Source organism: Falco biarmicus, chromosome 3 (assembly GCF_023638135.1).
Source record: "Falco biarmicus isolate bFalBia1 chromosome 3, bFalBia1.pri, whole genome shotgun sequence".
Lineage (NCBI taxonomy): Eukaryota > Metazoa > Chordata > Aves > Falconiformes > Falconidae > Falco > Falco biarmicus.
In genome coordinates, this window is record NC_079290.1 from 52,512,145 (window position 1) to 52,537,259 (window position 25,115).

The following is a 25,115-nucleotide window of genomic DNA, read 5'->3' on the forward strand; positions in this document are numbered from 1 at the left end:
ACTCCCCGTGGTCAGTAACTGCCTGTCCAAAGACATCACCTCATTGCTCACCTGCACACATAGCTACTGGCAACCGAGTGCATAGAATATTTCAAACATTTCTATCTGATAAAAACATATTAGAGTAATCTTTATGGAATATCTGGAGGGTAAATGCATCTTTTAAAGAATTGCCCTCTAATATCTTATTTTCTAAAGCTGTACGTAGGCAACAATATTAATTACTAAATTTCTGAGGGTCCAGCGGTTTCCATTTAGCATTCCTGCAGCTAGATAACTTTTTAAGTTCCTGTGTATTAATTTAGAAATGTAACACTGAATAATGGTTTTGAAAATCTTGACCAGATAATTAAGCAGCAACCCAAAGAAAGCAGTTTTGAGTAACGGGGAAGACAAAGCAACTCTGGGAGGACTGCATGTATTTAAAGCTTGTACTTCTCAGGCTGTTCAGTGAGCAAGGCTGACAGTGACTGACTGACAGCAGTAAATCACTCATACTAGAACTGGTCAAAAGTTTGTTTTTCCAGAAATTTCAGTTTTCACTTACAGTGTACTGGTATTTCAGTAACAGAGATGAGGCAGGCTCAATCTAAGGGGAAAAATAACATTTGTGACTCTGCCAAAAATGCTGTGAATTTTTGAGTGAACTTCAGGTATAATCAGGATTTTATTAACTATACAGATGGCAGTCAGTATGGTCTCTTAAAACAACTATTCCTTCTGCTGCTCTAGATTCAGAAAAAAATCATATGTTGCAAAAGGCGCTACAGAAGAAAGTGTACCTTGATTTTTTAAAAGTGTTCTTAAAGTTGCTGCGTGACAAATTTACTAGCAATTTTCTAAATATTCATTACTAACAACTTTGGGTCCAAGAGCAACAATGTTGAGACAGGAATGAGGGCAACACTTGCTTGGTCTCCTTGTTGGTCTCAATTCTAAGGTTTCAGAGGGATCAGGACCCCCTTGTAAGGCTTGGATTATTTCAGTTTGTTCTGTTAATATTTGCCTTCGTTATCAGTAGGTCAGAAATGTGACTTTGAATCCAGAGGTATCGATAGATGCCCTAACTAGAAATAATAAGCTAACCCAGTAATGATGACTTCTGTTATTAAGGAAAGCCAAATTAAAAGCCCCTACAACGCGGAATCAGGTCATGCGCAGGTATAAACAATGCATACCTCATCGCAATCACTTTTCAAAAGAATTTTCATCAGTAACCCCACATTTGAGTCATTCTGACTTGGAGAGGTGTTCTGTTCTCTGATGAAATCTTAAAAATTATATTCCAGTTTAACAGTTAATCCTGTCTTTTAAATAACTAAAATACTTTACAGTTGGCCTAGAAATTTCATTTAAGGATTAGTGAACCCTGTTTTGCTTATCATGAGTAATTTACCTCACTTTTGTCCACTCAGAAGTGGTTTTATCTTAACACTAATGAAAGCAAAGACTTTAACTTTGGTCACTTAACAGAACCTATGCAGTGAGTAATCTTGACATGAGCAGTGACTTAGTACTGCAGATTTTAAATCCAAATTAAACCTTGCTCTTTCTTCTCACTACCATTTTTAGTTTATACCTTCAGCTCAGGAAAACTTGCACAAATACGCTGCCAATATTTGTAATTGCATTATTATTCTAATATTCTATCAAAATAATTTCAAATGGAAATACATTGAATGCCCTTGCAAAATTTTGTAAGCTTTATTTCATTAAAATAGGCTGTGGCATCTATAATGGTACCATCAGAAACAGGGCTGTACTTGAAGGATGCTATTTCTTCATCCTTAGTCTATATAGTTACGTTCGCCTCCTTAACTATATTTTTTTATAATGGTTGCTTGCAAGAATGTGCAAAGCACATTCTTAATGATAGGATTATACTGGATGTTTTGCATGAAATATGCTGCTGAAGAATCTCTTTGGTTTCTTCGTGCACTCAGAGCAATTTACAGTACTTTCTGTAACTGCTATGAAGAGTTATCCCACCTTTTGAAGGGGTTTGATTATATGAAAATTCAGCCGCTGTAACAGTTCATTGACTCTTCAGGAGAGACTGGGGTAATACGCCACACTAAAGCAAACCAGGAGGTGAACTCCAAAACCTGTGTGAGCATTTTGAGAATTAAAAAATATGGCATTACCATCTTTGTCCAGAGTCCTCCAGTACTCCAACAGTAAACTGAGAAGTTATTCTTAAACTGAACATTTCAGATAAAAAGCAAAAATGTAACATATCTATGAAAACAACCCTATTTACAAGTATTCAATGAAAATTAATGTGATGCTCTAATAACCCAACATTTTAAAAAAATTACATCCCAATAAACTGTGTCATTATTATTATTATTGTTACTATTTATCACATTATTAGAAAGACAGTCAAGGAGATGGAAGTGAGTGATCAAAAAATCCGAATGAGAGGCAAAGACAACCTTTTACAAGGATATCTCAATGAACATCATGGAAACCTTGTTTCTTCTTTGCATCAATTGACTTGTAGCTGCACAGTCATTATTTTCAGGTCATTAGCTTCATTAAACTAACTTTATTTGTCATTAACTCTATAAATACAGCATCATCATACAGTTTACAAAGATCTGGAACTTTTTAATAATACATGAAATGTCTATTTTAAAGAAAAATTAAATTTCATTCATTCATTGGTAGCTTTTCAAGAGCTAACTTTTAAATGGTTTGACGGTGGTAAGAGATGGAAAGACTGTCCCCTTGTGGATAGGATATGAGGAAAGTGATACTGTAACTCATGGATAGCAACGGTAACCCTGGGCATTTGGAATTTCAATAAGAAATCAGCTAGAATCCTGCCTTGCACATTGCTCATAAATCAACACTCAAATGTACAAAATACTATGAAGAGCCTTTTAATTTAAATTGGTTGGCCTGACAGACAACAGAGGGTAAAGGCTGAGCTAACGTAGCATCATTGCTAAGACCATCAGTCCAGGCTACCACCTAAATCTACCTGCTGCAGGCAGCTGCAGTGTTGCCCTCATTTGAAGAAAGCTGTTTTGTGAAGAACAGCTTCTGAGCAGAGAATGGGAGAAGGTGCCACAATAAAGACAAAGTCTTGTGGTATATCTATAAACCAACATGCTGCCCACATGCATACATCTTCCAAACCCATGCCAGAGCATCCATCTACAGGACAAAGCACCAGCCTTGTCCTCGCTCCTGCAGCTGCACTGACAGAGGGACTGGAGAAGGATTGATGCACAGCTGGCTGGAGACATCTGCCTGTTGTTGCAGATGTTAGATTATCTGTAAGAGTTACAGATTGCCCGTATACATCATCACCTCTGATCCATGAGAACTACAAGAAGATGCTAGCACCCTGTCATCACTCAGATCTCGGGTAATCAAGAGTAGCTTCAAATTTCTGCATGGGGAAGCAGAACTTCACAGGGCTGCTGAGATAGAAGGGGATGCTAGCAGCATAGGAAGTGTTCTGGTTTATGAAGTCCAGTCCTTCCCTGTTACAGATGGTTATAGCTTCCCTAACAAATTCATCTTGTTCTGCCTTTATTAAGAATTTTCTCCAGACACCTCAGTTGCAAGAATTTTCTGAAATACCATTAGAAACCTCACAATTTTCAGCTCAGCCATATTCATGCTCAGTGTGTATCTATTCACTCTACCATCCTTTTAAGCGACTTTTTTACCTCCTTATTGTTTCAGCCCTGACAGAGACATATTCCCTCCTAGCCTTGTTTTGTTAAACTAAGTAAGCCACACACCTGCAGCTTGTAGAGGACAGGCTCCCCAAACTCTTTCATAATGTGATATGTCAGCTGAAAGTGTCCTGTAGGGTAAACTTCTTCCACCAACAGTCACTCAAGAATGTATTCAGTCTCATCAATACACACCTCTTCTCTGTCCCTAATAGAAACACTTTGATGTCTTCTTTGGTAGTATTGGGGTTTTTACAGTCACATCTTAGAGGTCACTCCTAAAAAGAGCAGCTAACTCAGTAGCTGATTTTACCAGTCATTTCCTACTGATTATTTCCCAGCTTGTAGCAGAAATTCTCATTTTTCCAGAAACAAGAATCAAGAAACAAGTTGCCGCCATCCTTTGAAGATTTCCTACCACAAAGTCCTAAAGGTTTGTGGCTAACCAGTCCGATGCAGGCAAGTTGAGGTGCAGGTTGGTGTGTGGTTCAGAGCAGGGTGATGGGGAAATAAGCCTGCAATAATCCTTAGCCTTTGATAAGAGGACATCCTGAATCGTGCCAGGTGGAGCTCACCAAGTCATAAGTTGTCCTCCACAAAATGTGAGTATGTTACATCTACTGCTCTGTGATACATGAATTGATTGAGTAGTTGCTTGAAGTTTCAAAAATGAAGGTCTCAGAATCTGTCAGGAGTCATTGCAGGCCTAGACAGACACAAATATTTGTAAATGTCTGTTAGCACTTTTAATTCAAATACATCCCATTCCTAAATTTACAACACCGGACGAGTTCAATGTGCACATCAGCAAATGGCCAAGTGCCTTACAATTTGGATGATGTGGGATACTGGTAAAAACATTCCGACATACACTCTGCAAGTCTGCACTGAAGATATTTTATTATCTTTTTTTATTTTTTCTTTTTGTACATTACAGGTCACTTTGACTGTCAGATGAGAACGAATCAAAAGTGAAAAAGAGGAAGCTCTTAAAACTTACTTCCTCTGTCTGTAATGCTAGGAAGCAATGAGAAACCAGACTTTTATTCCTGTACTTCACAGGGGAAGCGTTACGGGGGTTGTGAAAGTTCCCTCTTTCCTCCCTGGAGATGAAACGTCATAAAAACCCCCGCATTTTTGCATAATTTCATAATCCTGATTCAGGGCAGTGGCTGAAGTGCGGCATGTGGAAGCCTGCGCAGGATCTGTAAGGGGTCTGATGTGGCCCCGCCACGCAGTGGGGTGGATGCTGCCTGCCAGCGGTGGTCACCTGAAGTGGCTGTCATCTGAAGTGGCTGTCATCTGAATGCAGCTGGTGGCCGCCAAGGGAGGGTGGGCGAGCACAGCCCGGCTGCAGTAGCCCCGGGGACCCGGCCACGGTGACTGCTCTGGGCTTGCTGCCGGCCACAGCATCGGCTTACAGCACCCCGCGTCAACCATTTCGGCCTCAGTTTTTAACTTTTTAGCAAACACGGGGATCAAATAATTCAGAGCTTGGCCGGTTTCGTATTTTGTATAGCACGTGCGCAGATTTTTGGTTGGCGTAACGACGGCGACATTCAGCCACACTGGGGAAAAAAAAAAAAGAAAAGGCATTATTCTCCTAATTATTCTTCAAAACCGGTTTAGAGCACCGCCCCTCACCCCGCGCCCCCCTCACCCCGCGTCCCCGCAGCCCAGCACGCCGCGACAGCATCCGGGGCTCCGTGCGGCCCGCCCCACCTGTGCGGGGCGGGGGGCGGCGGCCCCGCCGGAGATGGCGCCCGGCCGGGCCCGGCCCCCCCGCACCGTGGGCGGGGGCGGTGCCCGCTCCCTCGCAGCTGGGCGGCCCGCGGCGCTGCCGCCCCCGCCCCGCTCCACCCCGGCCGAGCCCGGCCCGGGCCGGCCGGTGCTCGGCGCCCGCCATGGCGGGGCACGGGCAGGGCGGTGCGGGAAGGCCGGCGCTGCTGGTGAAAATCGTGATGGCCGGGGAGTCCTGCGTGGGGAAGACTTCCATCGTGCGGAGGTACACGGAGCCCGGCTCGCCGCCCGCCGGGGATTCCACCTCCTCCTACTTGGCCACGATCGGTGAGTGACCGCGGGCCGGCCCGCGGGCAGCCGCCCCCGCCGTCGCTGTCCCGCTGCCCCTGGCTGGCACCTGCCCGCGCCCCCCAGGCGCCCCCGCCGGCCCGCCGCCCCTCAGCGCCGCCGCCCGCACCCGCGGTGCCCGCCAGCCCGCCGCACGGCCTCCGCACGCCCGCCGCCACGCGGGGCCCGTCTCCCGGCGGCTGCGTGGGCACGGCCGCGCTGAGGGACTGGCGTGTGCCCCGCGGGGCCGGCGGTCGCCTGGCCGCCCGCTGCGCGCCCGCGCCTCGCCGCCCGCTCCCGGCTGCGCCTCCCGCCCGCAGGCCGCGGGCGCGCGTTTCCAGCGCAGCCTTCCCGGCGGCGGCAGCTCGGCGCTGCCGGTCTCGGAGCGGGCTCAGCGCCCTCGGTTACTGCTGCGTGGGTCCCGCCGCGACCGGCAACTTCAGCCTGTGCGGAGGTTTGACGGGGTGTCGGGAAACGCGTCACCCGGGCTCCGGAGCCGCTGCGTGCCGGCGGCTGCGCTGCCCTTGCTGTTTGTCTGGGACGTTCAGAACGATGTTAAACTTGGGAAGACAACTTGTTCCGAACTGTTTCTGGTTGCCCAAGTCTCCAGAGGGAGGCCCCGTTGCTGTACGCTGCCGTGGGTGCAGAGAAAACGGTGTCTGCCTCAGGGAGCTGTCAGACAGCAGCAGAACGCCCAGTTCATCTTTCATGCTAGAAAGGGATTTAACTTCGTGCTAATAACTTTAACGGTGTAAAGTCCAGGTATCGTCTACTGTAGGTGGCCACGTGCTGATGAGTAGAGGAGAGCCGCTGCCGCGATGGAAGCGATGAGCCGTGCCCCATCGGGGCGGCCCCTGTGCCGCACCACGGCGCTGCCTGCCCCGGGGCCGCAGGGCGCTCCCGCCGCGCGGTGCCAGCCCCACGGCGCGCTGCCTGAACACGTGTGCTGTGGTTTGGTTTGCTGCGGAGGTTTTGCCAATTTCTGATTGGGAAATTCAGATTTTTCAAAGTTTGCGCGTGTGTAAGAACTTTTTTTTCAATTTTTGTGCTGTTGAAGAGAGTGTTGAAGTATGCACGAGAAACTCTGTGTCCCTGCATTTGGAATATACATGGCTCTTACACGTTTTTCGGTGTGGGAGGAGTTGGCTTAACTGAATAAATAACAGTAGCTGTGGCTGCAGCTGGTCCAGAGAATACTTAACGTTCACGAGATGACTTGACCTGCCCACATGACAATGGCTGAACTTGAACTGCTTTTTATTTTCTTGCCCATTCTTGCAAAGCAGCTTCTGAATCTGACAGGAGCAAAAAGGCAACCGGCAGTGAAGTTGTGAAATTGATCCTTGTAACAGGCAACTTGTTGCCAGTTTGGCAAGGAGTCCCAAAGAATGGTGGTGAAAATAAACATTGGTTTTGTTTATGTGTTTTATATTGGAACACAGATTCCTGACCCTGAGGTTATTATTTTGAGGTGCAATTTCTTTTGCTCTTAATTCAGTCCACGACAGAGTCAAAAACTCGTGTATGGTGACGATGCTAAGAATATATATTCCAAGTTGTGAATTGAAATAGTTCAAGGAATAGTTAAGACAACAGAGTTTTGTTACAGTTACAGACTGAGATTAACCTTACTAGTTTTATTACTGTTCCTGAAACCTATTCTTGAGAGATTTAAAAACTTAAAACAGATATTTATCTGAAATGTAAATGAATCATCCAAGTGTGGTATTTATTGTTATCTGAATGTGATTTTAAAGTTACTTCTGAAATGCTGTGTTCCATTTAATTCTATTTTAGGAGGTACGTTAGAGCTTAGACTTTTAAAATGAATGGCGTTGTGAGTGATGGCTTCCCAAAGAGTAATGTTGCAAGTGGAAGTTTCTTTTTCATGAAACAGCTACAACCAAGAAAATGGCCTGTAGGTCGTAGCTCATAATGGTGTAAATGAAGAAGACACAATGTAATGGTTTTTCTGCTCATAATGTCTTCTTCTTCTTTGTTGACACCATAAAAAAATAAACAGCTGTTTTCATCCGAATGCCTGTTTCATGCAGGCTCAGTCAAATGATCCTTATCTGTCATGCAGCCTATTGAATGCTTACCTGATGTTAATTGATTTTTCACCCTACCTGTTCAGCTGTAACAGTTATTCGAGTAGATGGAAGACTATCCAGGCTGTGCAGTCTCGCCATCCAAGTTCCCTGACAAAATCATGCACCAGCATCTTCCTCAACGTCAAAAGGTTGTAGGCACAGAAGTTAAAAGGTTGTTGAAAGTCTTGTTTCTGCGTCATCATGAATCACAGGTTTGCGTTACTAGGGAAAATCCTAGCGTTACTGCAGGGGGAAAATAACCCCAAAGATTTTATAGTAGGCTTCAGTAGTGGTAAACTTCTCTAAAATGATGTATTGGGGGGGGGGGGAGGGCAAGAAAAAAAAATGCATCCACAGTACATTTTCATTTAAAGCTTTTTATGCAGCACTTAAATACTCAAGGCTGGGTGCCCTTCCTCCTTATCAGTTACACAGTTTAGGTAAACTATAACCAGTTATAGTTTTCTAATTAAACTTCTATGCATCGTAAGGTAGATGCATTGTATTATGAATAGACTATAAAGAAGAAATTTTTGTTTAAACAATGGCATTGCATATAAAGCTATAGAGAAGGTTTATGAACAAAAAAACCCCTTTTATACAAGTGAACAGGATTGTGATCTCACAGGATGTGAGGTTCTTACTTTGCTGTATTACAGTGGCTCTGGTCTGGCAGCATGCATGTTTTCTGTGAGAAACATTTCTGTAGAGGTGTGAATCCTCCCAAGTCTGTCATAGTTGAAAGTCGTGTAACTCCCGTTGTAGGACTTTTTTTTAAAAAAAGTTAACTTTATTTTGACATTTTCCTCAAAAGGAAACTTCCGCTTTTTAATGCCTACATTTACAAAAAGAAAAAAAAATTAAGAATGAAGTTGCAAATTCAGGTCATTTACACATCTGTTTCTAATGCACAATGAATAAGAGAACCAGCTCTGAAGTCTGTGTAGATTCCTTGATACTCGCTTCAGAAGGAAAGTAATGAACAGAAATGAACCATATTGAAGGTAAACATGTCCTGTGTTACAACACTTGTATTAATCCTCATCTTAATGTTCCTTGTTTTCTTTTTTACAAGGCTAGATTTTTTGTCACTCTTCTTTTCCTAACCATCTTATCCCATGAGTTGCTTTTCTTACCAAACCAGTAATTATCAGTGCTTGTGACTGCTCAGATACCACTCCAGATATTCCTTGACATGTACAGGAAAAGTCTGATTCAAGTAATGCACCAACAGCTAGTAAGGGTTAAGTATGTGTAGGAGTAAGAGGGTGTAAACTCAACCTGCAGCATCTGACTGGGTGCTTGCCCAGCCTGGGAATGGGAATTGATACCAGCTGCTGCCCTGTTCCCAGAGCACTTGCTGTGTGACGGTAAGTGGGCTAGGTAGAACCTGCACCTAGACATGTACCACCCTCTGTCCATGCTGTCACTGTTGCATGCTGCTAAGCTACACAAACTTGCATTTTCCCTGGATGAACATATTTTGTTAAGCCTTTTATATCAGGAACTTGCTAGCTGTATTGAGGTGAAAAGTGTGTTGTAATTTGCTTAGGCCGCTGCAGAAGACCTCTTTGAAGAGGACTTTTGCAGATGGCCAAAGGCTATTTATAGATACTGAGGGAAGAGTGGGGCAATTCACAGCTGAATTCCCCTGTGGCTGACTATTTTGATGCTGTTTAGACCTAATTGCCTTTAAGGTGCCTCAGTCCTAATATGGACATATTTATTAAATGGAATATAAAGAAAATAAATTATTCTCATGGCTATAAAACTTGGAAATAACAACTAGAGTTTGAACTTGTACCCAGCATACCCCTTCTTGGTTTTATTTGACAGCTTAAAAGAAGCAAGTACAAGCTGTAGCATTCAAATAACATTTATCTCAAGAGCAGTAATCAATGCTCGCTTTGTTTTGTTGATCATGTTGTATAATACATGGGCCTAAAAGCATCTGAAATCTGTGCGCTGTCTTTGGCATTGTATTTCTCATTTTTCTTTTCTGTCTTTCCAATTTGCTAAGTTTGCTGGAAATTTCATATAAAGACATGAACAATTCATGCATGCAGGACATATTGACTTCTGTTTTTCACTAACATTCATTGACCTTCTATGTCAATAAATTTTGAAGTTGACTTAAGAAGTCAATAAGCCTTATTTTAATTTAGATTAAGTTTTAGTCTGATTCAGCACTCTGCTTCCCTTTTTATAAATAAAAAAATGCTTATAGCAATTTATTATTAAAATGTGTGTCAACTAAGAACTGTTTCCTATAGGTCTGGGAATCCCTGGCTGGATTATAATTTTTTGCTGTATTCCCAACACACAATTTGAAAGTGACTTTCCAGCCTCCCAGTGTGTACTGTGTCCCTCTCAACTACTCTAACATCAATTGTAGAATGTGATACAGATAATTAAACAAAACCAAGTGAATTTCAGGAGCAAATGTTTTCCATCACATTGGAATTTCAACTTACATGAGCAAATTTAACTTAAATTACATTTCCATCTGACATTATTAATTCCATCAAAGAAGCTTTGTGTATTACTAACTACAGATACCAATTATATTATTTCATCTTTCCTTTCCGTTGGAGTTTCAATAAAAATTAATCAAGTGAAGGACATGATTATCATAATAATTTTAAAAATCTACTTAAACTTTTTTACCACATACACACAAAAATGTTAATAGCATTGGAATCACGTGTGTGAGAGTGTACTTGTCAAAGTTCTGTGCACCATACATCCATCGGTAAAAGGGAAGGGAGCATCTCCTCTACTGCATTTTTGGTTTACTGCCATGGATGCTTTCCTTTAGCAGACAGGTTCTTGCAAAAATCAGTGCAGTGGTATTAACTTAAAATTTTTGTGCTTTTTCAATCTGTTTAGTTCTTTCAGATGACATTACTACTAGTGAAAAGTCACTCTGAAGTCATGTTAAGTAGCCATATTTTGACCTTACGGAATTTTGACCATGCAGTATGGCCAGCTATTGCAGTGTCACCTTAACTTCACTTCATATAATTGACCAAAATAGCCTTATTGTTTTTCAGTGGGGGAAAAAAAAGGAGCAGAGAAATGACTAAACAGTATTTTGGATTTCAGCAATAACGTAATTGGGGAAAAAAATGGCTAACTGTGAGGAAATGCATCACTCTAAACCAGCAGCTGATAGCTGGCAGGTACTATTATTAAGATTGAGGCTTCAACAACCCATAAATCCAGGTATCGTATACCACATTTGGAGTACTGATTTGATAATATAATAAAGGAAAACACTATAAATTGTAGGGAAAAGTATATTTGAGGAAAGATCTGTAGTGTATGTAGAGACAACATTCTGCACTGATTTTAAGTGCTAATGCTTGATTTCATCATTAGTACTCTGGATCTGGGATACACAATGATTAAGGCTGTAGACAATCCTCTTCATTTTGAATGAAATCCGGTGTATGTTCTAGTACAGCTAATTCCTATTCCTGTTCATGTAACCTAGATATCTAGATATCTTTTTTTTTTTTTTTTTTTTTTTTCTTTTAGGGATTTGGAAGTAAGGACAGGAAAATGGTGGTGTGCCTGTAAACAGTTTTGTGACATCTCTGTCTCCCCATTCATTGCCACACTGTTGTGATGAAACTGGAAACAACTGAAATCACCAATATATTTGCCAAGTGTTCTTGTGCATAGGCCATGAAACTGCTGTCATGTCACTTGCCTATTCATGGAGATACCTACATGTAATTTCAGAGTATCTGCACCTTCACTTTGACTTGCCCCTCCATTGCTTTGTATTGGCATTGCTTTGTATTGTATTTGTGTAATGTATTGGCACATAGTTCTTTTCATCATTGAATAATTTCCTTTTACAACTCCAGTTTTGAATCTGTATTCTTTGTTTGATATAGTTCCTTTTCATTTTCTGTTCAAAATTGCATGAGAGCTAAGAAACAGTCTTCAAAGGGAATCTTATGTTATTATGAGAAATGTTACAGATTTTCTTCTTTCTTCTAGGCATTGATTTTAAAGTAAAGCCAGTAACATTTAATGATACGAGAGTGAAACTTCAAATATGGTAAGTTTTAATTTATATCACAAATGAGAACCAGCTAAATTACATTACAGCATGAAAAATCTCATCTGCTGTTAATTGTGTGTCTTCCTAAAGTTCAATTGTTCCTACTAGGTCATTTTAAAATTTGAATTTGGCCTAGGGGAGCATATTTTTTGTAGCAACTAATGGAAGTTAAAAAAAGAGTTGTTGTTAAGTTGCTTTAACAATAACGCTTGCAGCGTACAAACAGTGCAGATCTACGATCCATATTAAGTATATTTAATTGCATAGAGTTACAATCTATATACAATCTAAATAGAAGTTACAAAACAAGAAAATTCTACATTTCATTACCCATCAAATGCACATTCAAAAAGGTCACTGAGGGACAGCTAGTAAGATGAATCTTTGGGAGCTTACACTCTGGTTTTTGATTTTGAAGTTACTTCTAAAGGCTGTATAGGCTACTGACAGCCATCTCTCCAGGCATCCAGTACTGGAGGTTGTCTATATTTACCAGTATTTAACCTCAAGGAGTAACTCTGTACAGGAATTATCTGACTAGTATTAGACCTGCTTCATACAAAAGTCTTGGAGGCTTGTTTACAGCTTCTTTAAGGCATAATTATGTGTAGGAATTTCTGCATCCCGTTGTTTTATAGCTTTTTCCCAAAACCATCTTACTGTCTGTGTCACAGTTTACAAAGGACTTGTCAGAATATGGAGTGTCATCTGACTCCTGCAGTGCTTGTACTCCAGATTTATTTTTTTATCACCTGAGTTGTATTTGTCTTAATGATTATAGTGGGCATGTGGTGGGCTTGAAGTTACACTCAGACTTCAACCACTGGTTTAGCTTCCCTAGTGGGGCTGTATTATTCAGAATAAATTTCCAGTGTATTTCTTTCACTGCTGTATCTGGCACCCAGATTTTCTCTCATCCTTATATTTTCTTGTTCCTTTCATTAGGATACACCATTCAGAATTTGAACAATACTCCTTAAAACAAGTGGGTTTTGTTGGGGATTCTGCAGTCTGATCATCTTTTGTTTGTGTGTGTGATTTCTTACAATTTCTTTCAGGGATACTGCTGGCCAGGAACGATTCCATACACTTAGTACTAGCTATTTTCGTGGTGCTCAAGGCTTTGTTCTTGTATATGACATCACAAATCTGGACAGTTTTCAAAGTATAACAAGCTGGATGAAAGACATCCATGAGGTAAATATATCTAACAGTGGTTGATCTCTTTAATGAAGGTAGTTAACAAGTTACTGCAGTTAAATGGTTTAAATGACTGCGTGAGATATATTGTTGTTACTTGGGCTGTATGTTTCTAACCAGAATTTCTTACATTGAACTCAGCACACAGTATGATAGTAGGATTATTGTTATGTGAAACTGGAGTACAGTGTAGGTTATCCAGGACAAGCCTATGGTGATTGCATAGATGCAAGTGTTTTCTGAAGTACTTTTAAAACATAGCTTCCAATCTGGTTTTGTACATGATGGGTTATGGTGCTTTTGTCACTGGTGTGGCTATGCACAAGCCAGTCTCTGTGAGCTCATCCCAGGATTTTAATTGGCTTCCATGTCAAAATTCCATATCATAGCCAGTGATTTCACTTTCCTAATTTCATTACTTCAGTGTAGTTACCTCATCCCAGGAATCAAAAGGAACAAATAAAATGAAACATCCTCTTTGTCCTCGGTGGATATTTGAGAGGATGATTTCAAGACAGGGGAACTGGAGGAGGAAAAGGAGAATCCCTTTTTGGTGGCAGCGAGCTGTTGGGTTAGCTCAGCTGCTTGTGGTACTGCAGCTAGAAACACGTGTCTTCATGTGACATGGGAAGTGATTCAGCAGCACGTGGCTGCCAGACGGAGAGCGTGTTCCCACCTCCCTTCCTGCTCCTGAATGCTGGCTCCCACTGTGCTGCTGCTGGAGGTGCTTGTTGGAGCTCTCAGAGGTTCACTCTGACTTTCTAATGTGGTAGCAAACTAATACAGCAAAACCATTTGGATGGTTTTCTGCTCCATCACTGAGTTTCAGAGGTTCATAGAAAGGTCTGACAGTTACTGGAATTGGTGCAAATAAGCAGGTAGGAGTAGGAATGTCAGGAGAAGAACGTGTGGAAACAGTGTGAGGGAGGAACCAGAGAGGGAGGAGTGGACAAAGCCCTTAGATAGCAGATCATTCAGCTGCCTGTAACCTTGTTCCCTGAGTCTTTATTGCTGGGTCTCTCTTGGTGTGTTTGCTGTTAGGTAGAGGCAGGTCAGTTTTAGAATAGGTAGTTCAGCTGGAAGGGACCTATAACAATCGTCTAGGCGCCTGACCAAAAGTTAAAGGTCGTTATTAAGGTCCGAATGCCTCTTAAACACTGACAGGGCATTGACCACCTCTCTAGGGAGCCTGTTCCAGTGTTTGACCATGCTCTTGGTAAAGAAATGCTCCCTAATGTCCAGTCTAAACATCCGCTAGTGCAGCTTTGAGCCATTCCTGTATGTCCTATTGCTGGGTACCAGGAAGAAGAGATAAGCACCACCCACTCCACTTCCCCTTTTCATGAAGTTATAGAGAGCAATGAGATTCCCCTAAGCAGTAGCATGGATGTTTGTAGTTAGCATACTTGTGTAAGTTAGTGTGCTTGTGTACGAGTCAAAGTGAAGTGGTGGTTTTTGTTAATTAAAATCAAGTAACCATTCAGGCAGTTTTTTGTAATACTCTGTGAACTGGTAGGAATGTGGTATGATGGATGGGAGAGTTCGTCTTGAGAAAGCAGGCTCAAAATAAAACCATCCAACACATCCTTTTCGCTCTTCACAGCTTCAGTATATGGATGAATAATGAACTACACGTGGTCGTATATCCAATAATATATACATAGGCTATCTTACACTCTTGGTAAAACATTACCTCAGTATTAAGAACGTTACTATGGTGACCTAGTATGTCATTATCCTTGGCCTTAGAGTCATCTTAAAAGTCTTAGTAGCAACAGAGCCAAACTTCAGTAATGTGTGACAAAGGAGATTTGACTTCCTGGCTTGTCTGCACGCGCTTCAAACTAACACCCGTGTTTTATTACTTCGTTAATAAAAGCATGCGCCCTTCTACTGTTAGGCAAACCAACAAAAGTCCTAGCCAGACATGCCAGTGGTGGTAAAATTTCACAATTAGGTAAGATTTAACTCAGCACATGGTATGATAGTAGGTTTACCGTTCCCTGAAGCTGAAAATGCAGATAATCCATATATATCCATTTTTATATATATCTATATATGCATTATTTATCTATCCATATGCATAAATTTATATATAAAATACAGATCTGTCTTCACACTGCCTCCAAAGGGGTTATTTTTTCCTGTCATCTTTAACTAGATCAACAGGATGGTTGATTCAGTGGGCTAAAAAGCACAACCATAACCACAAAGAAAGTATCAGGACTGTATGGCTAGGATGAAGGCAAGGATGGGACAAGCTCTAGTAGCCGCCATACAGGCTTAGATCTGCTTAAGTCAATCAGGAAATCACACCTGCACAAACCTGCTTTCTGTTCGTGACACATAAAAGCTTTTGTGTAAACAAGCTCAAGCTATTAATATTTAGACTGTTTAATCTTAAATCCTGAAGGTACTTTGTTAGTTTAAAATTTTAAAGAATGGAAAAATACTCAATTTAAAACAATTTCTGGGAATGTAAATTGCATGATTGATTGTACCAATCTGAACGTAGCAATTAGTGAGTGTTGTAATAGAGCTAGATAATAATAAAAAATTTAATTCAGTCCTAGTGGGATATCAATTTCTGAAGTGTCTTGGTGAAAATATATGGGGCCATTCACTGCAAAATAAGTGTTTTTAAGCAATAACTGTTAAAACACAGGGCATTTCATGAAAATTAATTACTGGAGGTTGGTGACATTCCCTACATTTGCTTTGGTCTGTGAATGCAAACTAGTATTTAATTTCCCGCAAATAAATGCCCAGTGTCAAAGTGGCTGTTGTTACAGCACCCTTTAAGATACGCAAGGGTAGAAAAATTAAATAAAATTTTAAAAGGGAAACAGATTCAGGTTTCAGTAAGCACCAGACTAATAGGTAATGTGAAGCTTGCACCTGAACCATTCAAACAGGATTTTTTGAGAAAATTCAGTTACCACATTTTTTAATTCTTTGTACATAGAGACTTTAAAGAGAAAGTTTTCTAAAAAATCTGTTCAGTGTGCTAAGCCATTTTTGCAACAGTTGAAAATAACAATCTAAGCAATTTTGCATTCCTAAAAACTCCATTGATTTTATGAAAACTGGCCAGTCAGTGCTATTTCAATCGGATTACCAGTAATGTTCTTATTGTATTTCAATTATTTTAAGCGTGGAATACAGCAACTTTCCTGTTAAAAATGAATTACTGTTCAAGGGAGTTCAAGACACGAATATGCTGCCATATCTGTACTGTTGTAAAATTTGTATTCACAACTAGAGGAAACTAAGTAACATGACTGTACTTAAAAAGCTAACTAGAAAAATATACTCACAGATTAATATCTTAGGACATTATTGGCAAATCCAATACAGGTATATTGGATTTGTAATGTACTCATTAGGAGCATAATAATTGCAGGGAAATTACTTTAGAATCTGGAACGATTCTTTATTTGTAGGATCGCGGGTCATGTCCAATTTATTAAGGTGTTCCTCTTGTCCGCTGACATAGTTTCTTGCTACTGTATGCAGCTGTTTTAAAAAGCTGATTCTGTTTGGCCTTTAAAAATTAAATACAAGTAACCGTGTATCAAATCCATTTGCAGAAAACATTTATTTCAGGATGTTTTGAACAAGGTTCCAGCTAACATATTGGCAAAAAGTTCCTTACAGTAGTGGTCAAATGCTCAAACAGATGCCCAGAGAGGATCTGGAGATACTTGAAACTCGGTTCAACTAGGCCTTGAGCAATCTGACTTGATTTTGAAGTTGGCCCATCTTGAAGCAGGGGGTTAGACCAATGACTTCCAGAAGTCCTTGCCAATCTAAATGACTTCATGACTCACATATAGCATCGGAGTCTCCAAAAGCTTTTGATGTAGATGGTAGGTCCTAGTTGCCTTTTAAACACATTGGACTCGTTTTCATTGTGCCAGTCTCCTGGTGTGGCTGTGAAGGTGGCATTATCAGTTTCTAGCAATTACCTGTGTGCTAGCAGGGAATTTCCAGCACACAAGTTTCTGCAAGGAGAAGATAAATTCATTTTCTCATGCAGTAGCAAGGCTTGGTGACATAATTTAGTGTTCTTGGAATGCATTAGCTTTCTATTTGTGCTACCTGAAGAAGCGACCCTTCAACCAAGGATATGAAATGTATGGGTATGTTGGGTTACTGCCATTTTTGCATAGTGCCTTTTTTCGGTTCTGTTCATTTGATGCATATGAGAGTTGGGATACTGGACTGTCTTTTAGTGTTTCTGTATCATACTTAAATAAAAACAGCACAGCAATCTGCTTTGCAGTTAGTTCAAATTAGTAAAGTTTAACTTCAAACTTTTCTGAGTTTTACTTCGTCAGATGGGAAAGCTTGTCAAAAGGCTCAGATTGTTCCAATTCATAGATGGGTTTGTTGTTGTAGCTCTGATTAGAACTGAAAATCCTTGTTCTTGTTGCTTTACTAAATTGATTTATCTCTAATTCCAGATTGGTTGCAGGACAAATTGGTTTATATCTAGTTGCATCTAAGTTTGCTAATAGACAAACAAATTTCATCATTTGTTTACTTCCACTGAAATCCTGGAAACTAGGCATTTATTACTGAGGCCATAAGGTGGCACTTAGAAAAATACATGGAAAGAGATTATGTATGGGAATCATAATAGGAACATTGCCATGTGGTGCTGTCAGAGAGACTGTGAGGACAACGTATACCTAACAAATTACTCTTCATTAATACAAAAGATAAGTTTCTAGGGTCATTGTCTAGCGAGTAGGAAGAAGAAACACTCCAGCTTTATGGCCTTCCCCAGCTCTGCCTTCATCTTGCTGTGCGACTGTGTGTATCCTCTTCAGATTTGAAAAATTACATTAATGATACATGTCTTTCTCAAATACAAATACTGTGGTGTATTTAATCAGGTATGGATTTTCAATTTCACTGTTTGGACCTACAAAGAAACTTCTGTTCCCTTTTCAAGCTGTAATCAATGAGTACCCAAATCATGCAGCCCTGCATAGCTGTGCCCTCGAAATGTGGTGGAGGGACAGGGTGGTGATTCTGTAGGATCCATCACTGGACAGACAGCTTCATACAACAAGGAGTGTGGATGAGCTGGTAATTACAGTCAGTTTGCTGCAGGGGAGGCTGAGGCCAGCCGTTCATGGTAGGGTCTGTGCTCACCCTTTAAAAAGTGAAGGGATAGTTTCTTCCAATTACAGGTAAGTACAAATGTGATGTAGTTCTCTTCCAGCAAAGGTGTCTGTGCTACTTTTGATACTCACATGAATTCACAGCACCTTTTTGAAATAGTTTCCCTGCAAAATGAGAACAACTGCAGAAAAAAAGACCTAAAAATTGAAAAAAATCCAAATTACATACAAAAGGGATGAGCGAGATATTTTCCCTTTTGCATTTTTGATTTCTGTTAATAGCCACATAGTGAAGCAGTAAGTTGGTTATTTACCTGGTTGGCTGCACAGGCTCGGTGAAGGTTGAGCAGTACGGTGATTAGTGAAGAACATGAATGGATGGCGCCTGTCAGAGTAGGCTGCTGAAGCGCACCATGGTACTGTGGTGCGCGAGTCCAGTGTTACCTGTCCGGTCCATGGCACTGCTGCATTTGAGGCTCTGGCCCTGCTCAGTCGTGTGGCCACCAGGCATGGCAGCCTGGCTCCCACGGCTCCCAGATGCAGCTGCTGGGAAATCCCTTTGCCAAAACCTGGTGAGTCCAAGCTCTGTCGGATGCTTCGAAAAACTTGGTCAGTCTCAAAAAATCTCTCTGCTCCAATTTTCTGAGAGAAATACAGTGCTGATACTTGCTTTTGGGGCATTGTAAAAAATATAGGCTAGGTTTTCTACAAATTGAGATTATTTTAAGTTTCAGTAAGATGTGACACTTGAAATTTAAAACCAGAAGAAAAACTGGAGAAAGTGAAGCAAAGATCTGGATGTATTTTTGAGATACCAAGAGAAAGCGCCCTTTTTTTTTTCTTTTTTGGTTTTTTTTTTTTGGTTTTTAATTTCCGGAAATAAAACCTTTTTGCCTTGATGAAATTGATGAAACTTTAATAGTATTTTTCCATGACACGGAAAAAAAGTTTTCCTGACTGTATTAGCTTAGTCAATGCTGACTTGCGTAATAGCATCTTAACAACTGTGAAATAACCATCCTCTTTAGCTATACATTTTGCATTTGGAAAGCTTATTCCTGAGCTATAAATAGGATGAAAATACACAGTGAGCTTTTGGAAGCACTAGAGAGCCATATTTTTGGCCAATTCAAATCAATGTACCTCTGCAGGGTTTATGCCAACTGAGCACTGAGTCAAACTTCTGCCTAGTCATATTGACTTAATTTTTTAAGACTTCATCTACATAATCAGTTTTCAGAATTTTAAAATGGATGTCATTTTGGTGTACAGTCTTTAGTTTTCTAAAAGCAAGAAACTGCAAGATACCATCTTTAAAAAAGGAGTACTTCCAGTGCTTTGGTGGAGGATCCAGTCAAAGTGAAGATACATTACTGCATTATATTGATGTTGCTGAAATAAATACTTAAGTGATTGGTGATACAGATAAATACTTATTGAAAGGCCTGGTACTCCTAACCTCCTTTAAATTTTGTTCTTATTTAAAACTGTTTAGAAAGAACATTTCTACTGCAAAAATGTGTACTGTTTGTACAGAAATAAAGTTACAGAATGAATGTGATGGTTTTGTACATACGGTATGTGAGTATTTCCCTTTGACTTTTTACTTCAGAGTGAAGTCAAATGTCACTTGTAAAACGTTCAGCTACATAACAGTCTTCTTACAAATAAAAAGCTGATTATGTGGTGAGATTGAATTGTCTGTTTACCCTATTTTAGGGACTGATGTATGTGTTTTTATGTAGGAGGGCCATTGACCTTAGTGAGTAAAGCTCCAGGGCATTCTGAAACAGCCAACATTTTGGTCTATTAATCCAGGTTAGATTGATTCATTATTTTAGGCCTGTACTTTGTACTCTTGTGTTAAGCTTACTTCATTTTAATACTGCATTATCCTGAACATCAGCTGTGGGTATGAAATAAGATTAGCTGACTCAAAAATGAGAGTAGATTAAAAAAGATGAAATAGTGTTCCGTAATAATAAATTGTGCCTACTGCTGTACTCTTGAGATGAGGCAACTTAGCTGTAGAAGTGCAAATAGACTGAAAATAATGATTCTCTTATCCTTTAATGAAGAGAGGTTTTTCTTTGCATTTCTCTGAAGGGAGGGACATGTCCATGTGTATGAGTGCTGGGGAAGCGGATTGTGCCTAATTTTGTTTTATGGCAATGTTATAAAAATTAAGACTTCGACAGAGATCAGAGTCCTTGTAGAGAGTGCCCTTGTAGATAGCACCCTTGCAGGAAGATCTTCAGGCTTTTTGAATCATCAGAGAAGCTGTGTGAACATGTACTTTCAAAATATAACCTATGGGATCAAACTATGTTAGCTTTAATTGTTTCTAGGTTGAGACTCTCAGCTTCCTCCATGGAAGCACCAAAAGTGGTTTTAAATATTACGATTTTCACAACAAATGTCAGTTTTCAAATTCCACATGCTGTTGTAGAACTGTTCCCTTTCCTTTTCATTATTCCAGTCATGTATAGTTACGATGGCTTATCTTAAAATAACACTGATGTAAAGCACCCAGTGCATTTCACAGTCATCATGTATGTAGCTGTATTAGTGGAATGAAGGATGGAGACAAGGTCAAAAAGCTAGGTTTTTCTTCCTTTTCAAATCAATGAGGGTTTAAAATTTTACTTCATTAAAAATCTATCGCCTTCTTCCAAGTGTCTTGGAGTAATCAAACTTTTATGTTGAGTTTGAAACTTTGAATGTAATTTTACTGTCTGTGTGCAAAAGTGAAGCACAGAGAAGTGCTCTTTCAGGTACAGCAAAATCCTTCCTTTTTACTTGTGAGTGCTGGATATAGTCCTGACTCATGCTAATCCATGAACCCATTACTTTAGGGAGGGCAGCGTCTGTGAATTCAGGGCATTTCCAGTCACTTTAAAGCTTCAAGATGGAGCATTCATCACAAGATGGTGCCCATGCACCATATACTTTATGCCTTATGAAAAGGGTTAGAAATTATCCCTGGTACTTGCAAGTGGCTTTTTTCTGCTCTTTGCAATCTTGCTGTTTTCCTCCAGATCCCAGTAACTGATGGAAAATACTTCCACATATGAAAAGGTTGGGGCAGAATTTAGCCTTTACTGTCAAGGAAATAAAGTGTTGAAGGCTGGTGTGAGCAGAAGGTGAAGGGCTTTTGTTGTTACTTATTAATGCTCTTCTCTTTTAGAAAGCAGGTGATGAAGTGGACGTAATACTGTTGGGCAACAAGTGTGACAAGGAGTCAGAACGTGCAGTTCCAAAACAGAAAGGAGAAAAGGTATCACTGGTACTTTATTTGGGTTCTCCTCAGTATCTTAGTATGCAACTGTGACCTGTTACACTGAAAGTGGTAAAAAGCTCCTGAAATCCAAAAATTCTATTAAGAGTTGCTCCAGAAGAACACCTGTGGAGTTCTGGGGTGTTTGGTGTTGGGTTTTTTTTTTTTAATATATGAGCAGAAATATATTAAGTTACTCCTAGCTGATTTGTTTAGAATATTGGTTTTTATCTCAAAGGTTAAAATGTACTTTAAATGTTTTAGGTGTTACAATAGTAATTGTATATTTTGAATTAAAAATAAAAATATTTTAGGGTCTGCATTCTCAGAGTGCTGTTGTAATGTGGAATACTAAAATGCATAATACATTTTGCATAATTTTTCTGGTATCACCCATCTGATTTTTTTGCTACAAGCTTGACAATAAAGAACAATTCTAGCAGCCTGTGTATAGTGATCTGCATCGTCCATGAATAGCCTTAAGTAATACTTGGCAGATATGTTTAGGGAATATCCAGCTTCCGTGGTCTAACTGTGTGTGTGTCGTAAGGCTGAGACTACAGGAGAATTTATACCTGCTGACCATGTGTAGGGGAAGAGCAGGTGTTAAGTGGGGAGTGCTGTTTTAAAGGTGATGGCAAATTACTGTCACTGAGAACTAATGAGGAAATCCAGGACCCGTGCTATGGCAGAGGAAACGGTGATACTGGCTAAACGTGCCTATATACCAGTAAATTTTGCAACTGCAGACTGTATGCATCTGTTGTCTGGAACTTGGAATGAGCCCTTCTGGCATGCTTTCAGGCATGGTAAGTCAGGCAGGACATACTGTGTTTGAAGTAACAAACACTGATAATTTCTTGTCAAGTATATATCACACATTAGGGAAGTTTGAAAAATAGCATCACCTTTTCAAGAGCATTACAAATAGGAACTTTTGAAAGTTCATTGTTTGTATGCGAGACACAAGCAGTAAGGTTGCTGAAGAATACATGTATACTCTCAAAGAATGCAGTCAGAAATCTAGTCACTGGATGCATGTGCACAAGAGGGCAGTAGCAGGGTTTTGCGTATGGTATTAACCGTGACATTTTCTGACTCCTGTGTACTTAACCATACAATCAGTTTCTCTTAATGTAGTGGTTTTTTCAGAAACAAATCATTACCTCCTCACCAATAGGTCTCCTTTCTAGATTTGTCTCGTTTTTTGAGGCAAGGCAACTCTTCAGTTATACTGTTTCTTCCTTTAGTGTGATTTACAAATGCTAAAGAGTCTGACTGAACCAGATGGAGAAAGATTCCATTAGCAGAGAGAGAGACTAGTTGTCCTCTCGCTCCAAAGAAGAAAATGCCCTTATTAAGAGGGGAAAATAGTTTGATACTAACTCTACCACATAATAATTCATACTTAAATATTTTGTATTACCCTATGAGTATGAGCTTTAAGTATTGTGCTGTTCAGAGTCTTACAGGGAAGAACGCTAGATTCCTTGGGAATCTTACCATCTATGTTGGCATTTCTGTAACAACCTGTCATAACTGAATGGCCATCATGCCACTTCATAGACTAATTTAATGCTGAGAAATGTTTTTTTTTCTTTTGTAATTGTATAATTTTGACCACTCAAAAATTGAAAGTTTTATTTCAACACACTGAAGTATTTTCTTGTATTAATAGCTTTTTATTCGTTTTGACAAACGTTTGAACTCAACCTTCTTGGTCTCCTCCATCCTCCCCGCCCCACCTCCCCCCCCAACATTACCTTTTTCTCCAAAAAATGAATAAAAATATTGAAGATTATATGACTTGGTAGAATGTGGCCATTTTTCTCCTTTCAGATCTTTATAACAGAAAAAGCCAAGTAAAATACTCTTTCTGGTTTGGGTTTTTTTTTGCTTTTGCTTGTCTTCATGTGCCTGACTTCAAAGCTGATTTTACAGGTACAATACAAATGAAAAAAAAAAAAAACCAAAAACATTCTTCACAGTTCTAGGAGTATTTCAGACACATCTTTCTGATTCAGCACTAAAAAATCATAGCAGCACTTTGCTAGGAAGCGGTATATTTTAAGTTAAAAGAAATGAACAATTGTAATTACATTTTACCTTGGAAGAGATACTGGCATTACTTATTTTGTTATTGTAAGAGCTTATTTCACTCAAGATCTCTAAACTGTTGTCAAGGATAACATAAAATAACATTTCCCAGCAGCATAATTCCCATAGGTTTGTAAATGTATTTAGGTATTTTATTTATGCATCTATTCAAGAGATGCTCCCAAAGGCAACAAAAAGTAGTTCTTTGAATGTGCCTTTCCAGTTTCTTTAGAAGAGGGAGTAGCCAAAGCTGTCTTCATACTTCCAACTGCTTTAACACTGTTGGGGTTCTTTTCCATCTCTTTAGAGGACTTGCTTGCCACAGTACTTAGCAGTATGCAAGGTGAATTCAAATAATACATGCATTAATCTTCTCTGACCAATATTGTGCACACACAGAGAATATGGGGGTGCATTGATAGGTGTAGTAGGCAATATAGTAACATGATACAGAGAGGAGGCTGAAGTACTCAAGTTCTTTTTATTTTATTTTTATTTTGCATTGGTCTTCACAGATGGAGCTTGCTCCCAGACCTCTGCATGTACTGTTACGGTTCAGGAAGGAGCAGGTCAGTCAGCAGTGGGGAAGCACTGGATTAGGAACTGCTTAGGAAAGTTGGATGCATCCACAGACACGATGAAGTTCACCCACATGTGCTGAAAGAGCTGGTCAGGGTGAGTGGGGCCACTGTCAGTGAACTCTGAAAAATCATGGTGGTTGGGAGAGGTCCCTGTTGACAAGAAAGATGCCAGCATGAGACCTATCTTTAAAAAAGGCAAGGAAGAGGGTTCAGGGAACTGTCAGGGGACAGGTTCAGTCAGCCTTTCTTTAGTCAGTGGAAGCATCATGGAGCGTATTGTCATAAAATCCTTTTCCAAGGAAGTAAAGGACACAAAGATGATCTGGAATGGTCAGCGGATGACAAATTGTGCCTTACCACCCTGGTTGCCTTCTATTGATGCCAGGAAATGACTGTGCGAACAAGGGAATAGCAGTGGTTATGACATATCTTGAATTTAATAAGGCTTTTGTCACCCTCCCATGGCATCCTCACTTGGAAGCTGGGAAGTGTGGCCTGGACAGGTGGACCATTAGGTGGACTGAAAATCAGCTGCACTACCAGAGGCAACGGACAGCAGTTGAAGGCTGTGTGTCTAGTTGGTAATTATGGGCAGAGTACATTGGGTGTCTAGAGGGGCTCACATTCAACATACATCAGTGATCTGGCTGACGATACAAGGAGATTTGCATGTGATGTGAGGTTGAAGGGTGTGACTGGCACACCAAATAGGAGAAAACCAGTTCTGTGGGACCTTGATAAACTTGAGAACTGAGCCAATAGAAACATCATGAAATGCATTAAGAAGTGCAGAGATTTACACCTGGAATGGAATAATCCCAGGCATGAGTCAGTGCCCTGCTGCAGAGCATTTGGTGGGTTACAGTGAACACCAGCTTGAATATAAGGCAATGGTGTTCTC

General features: G+C 40.3%; 1 protein-coding gene across 2 annotated transcripts in view; it reads left to right on the forward strand.

Annotated features, from left to right (window-relative positions):
- The first annotated feature begins 5,476 nt into the window (after positions 1–5,476).
- LOC130146219 (ras-related protein Rab-10-like) overlaps positions 5,477–25,115 on the forward strand; it is a 31,216-nt gene continuing 11,577 nt past the window's right edge. The window contains exons 1-4 of one of the 2 annotated variants that reach the window (XM_056332178.1): positions 5,477–5,759; positions 11,864–11,924; positions 12,986–13,124; positions 21,447–21,536. In XM_056332178.1, coding sequence (XP_056188153.1) covers positions 5,597–5,759; positions 11,864–11,924; positions 12,986–13,124; positions 21,447–21,536 — 453 coding nt within the window. In that variant the 5' untranslated portion in view covers positions 5,477–5,596. The remainder of the gene's footprint in view (positions 5,760–11,863; positions 11,925–12,985; positions 13,125–21,446; positions 21,537–25,115) is intronic. The other variant, XM_056332177.1, reaches the window with a different exon arrangement.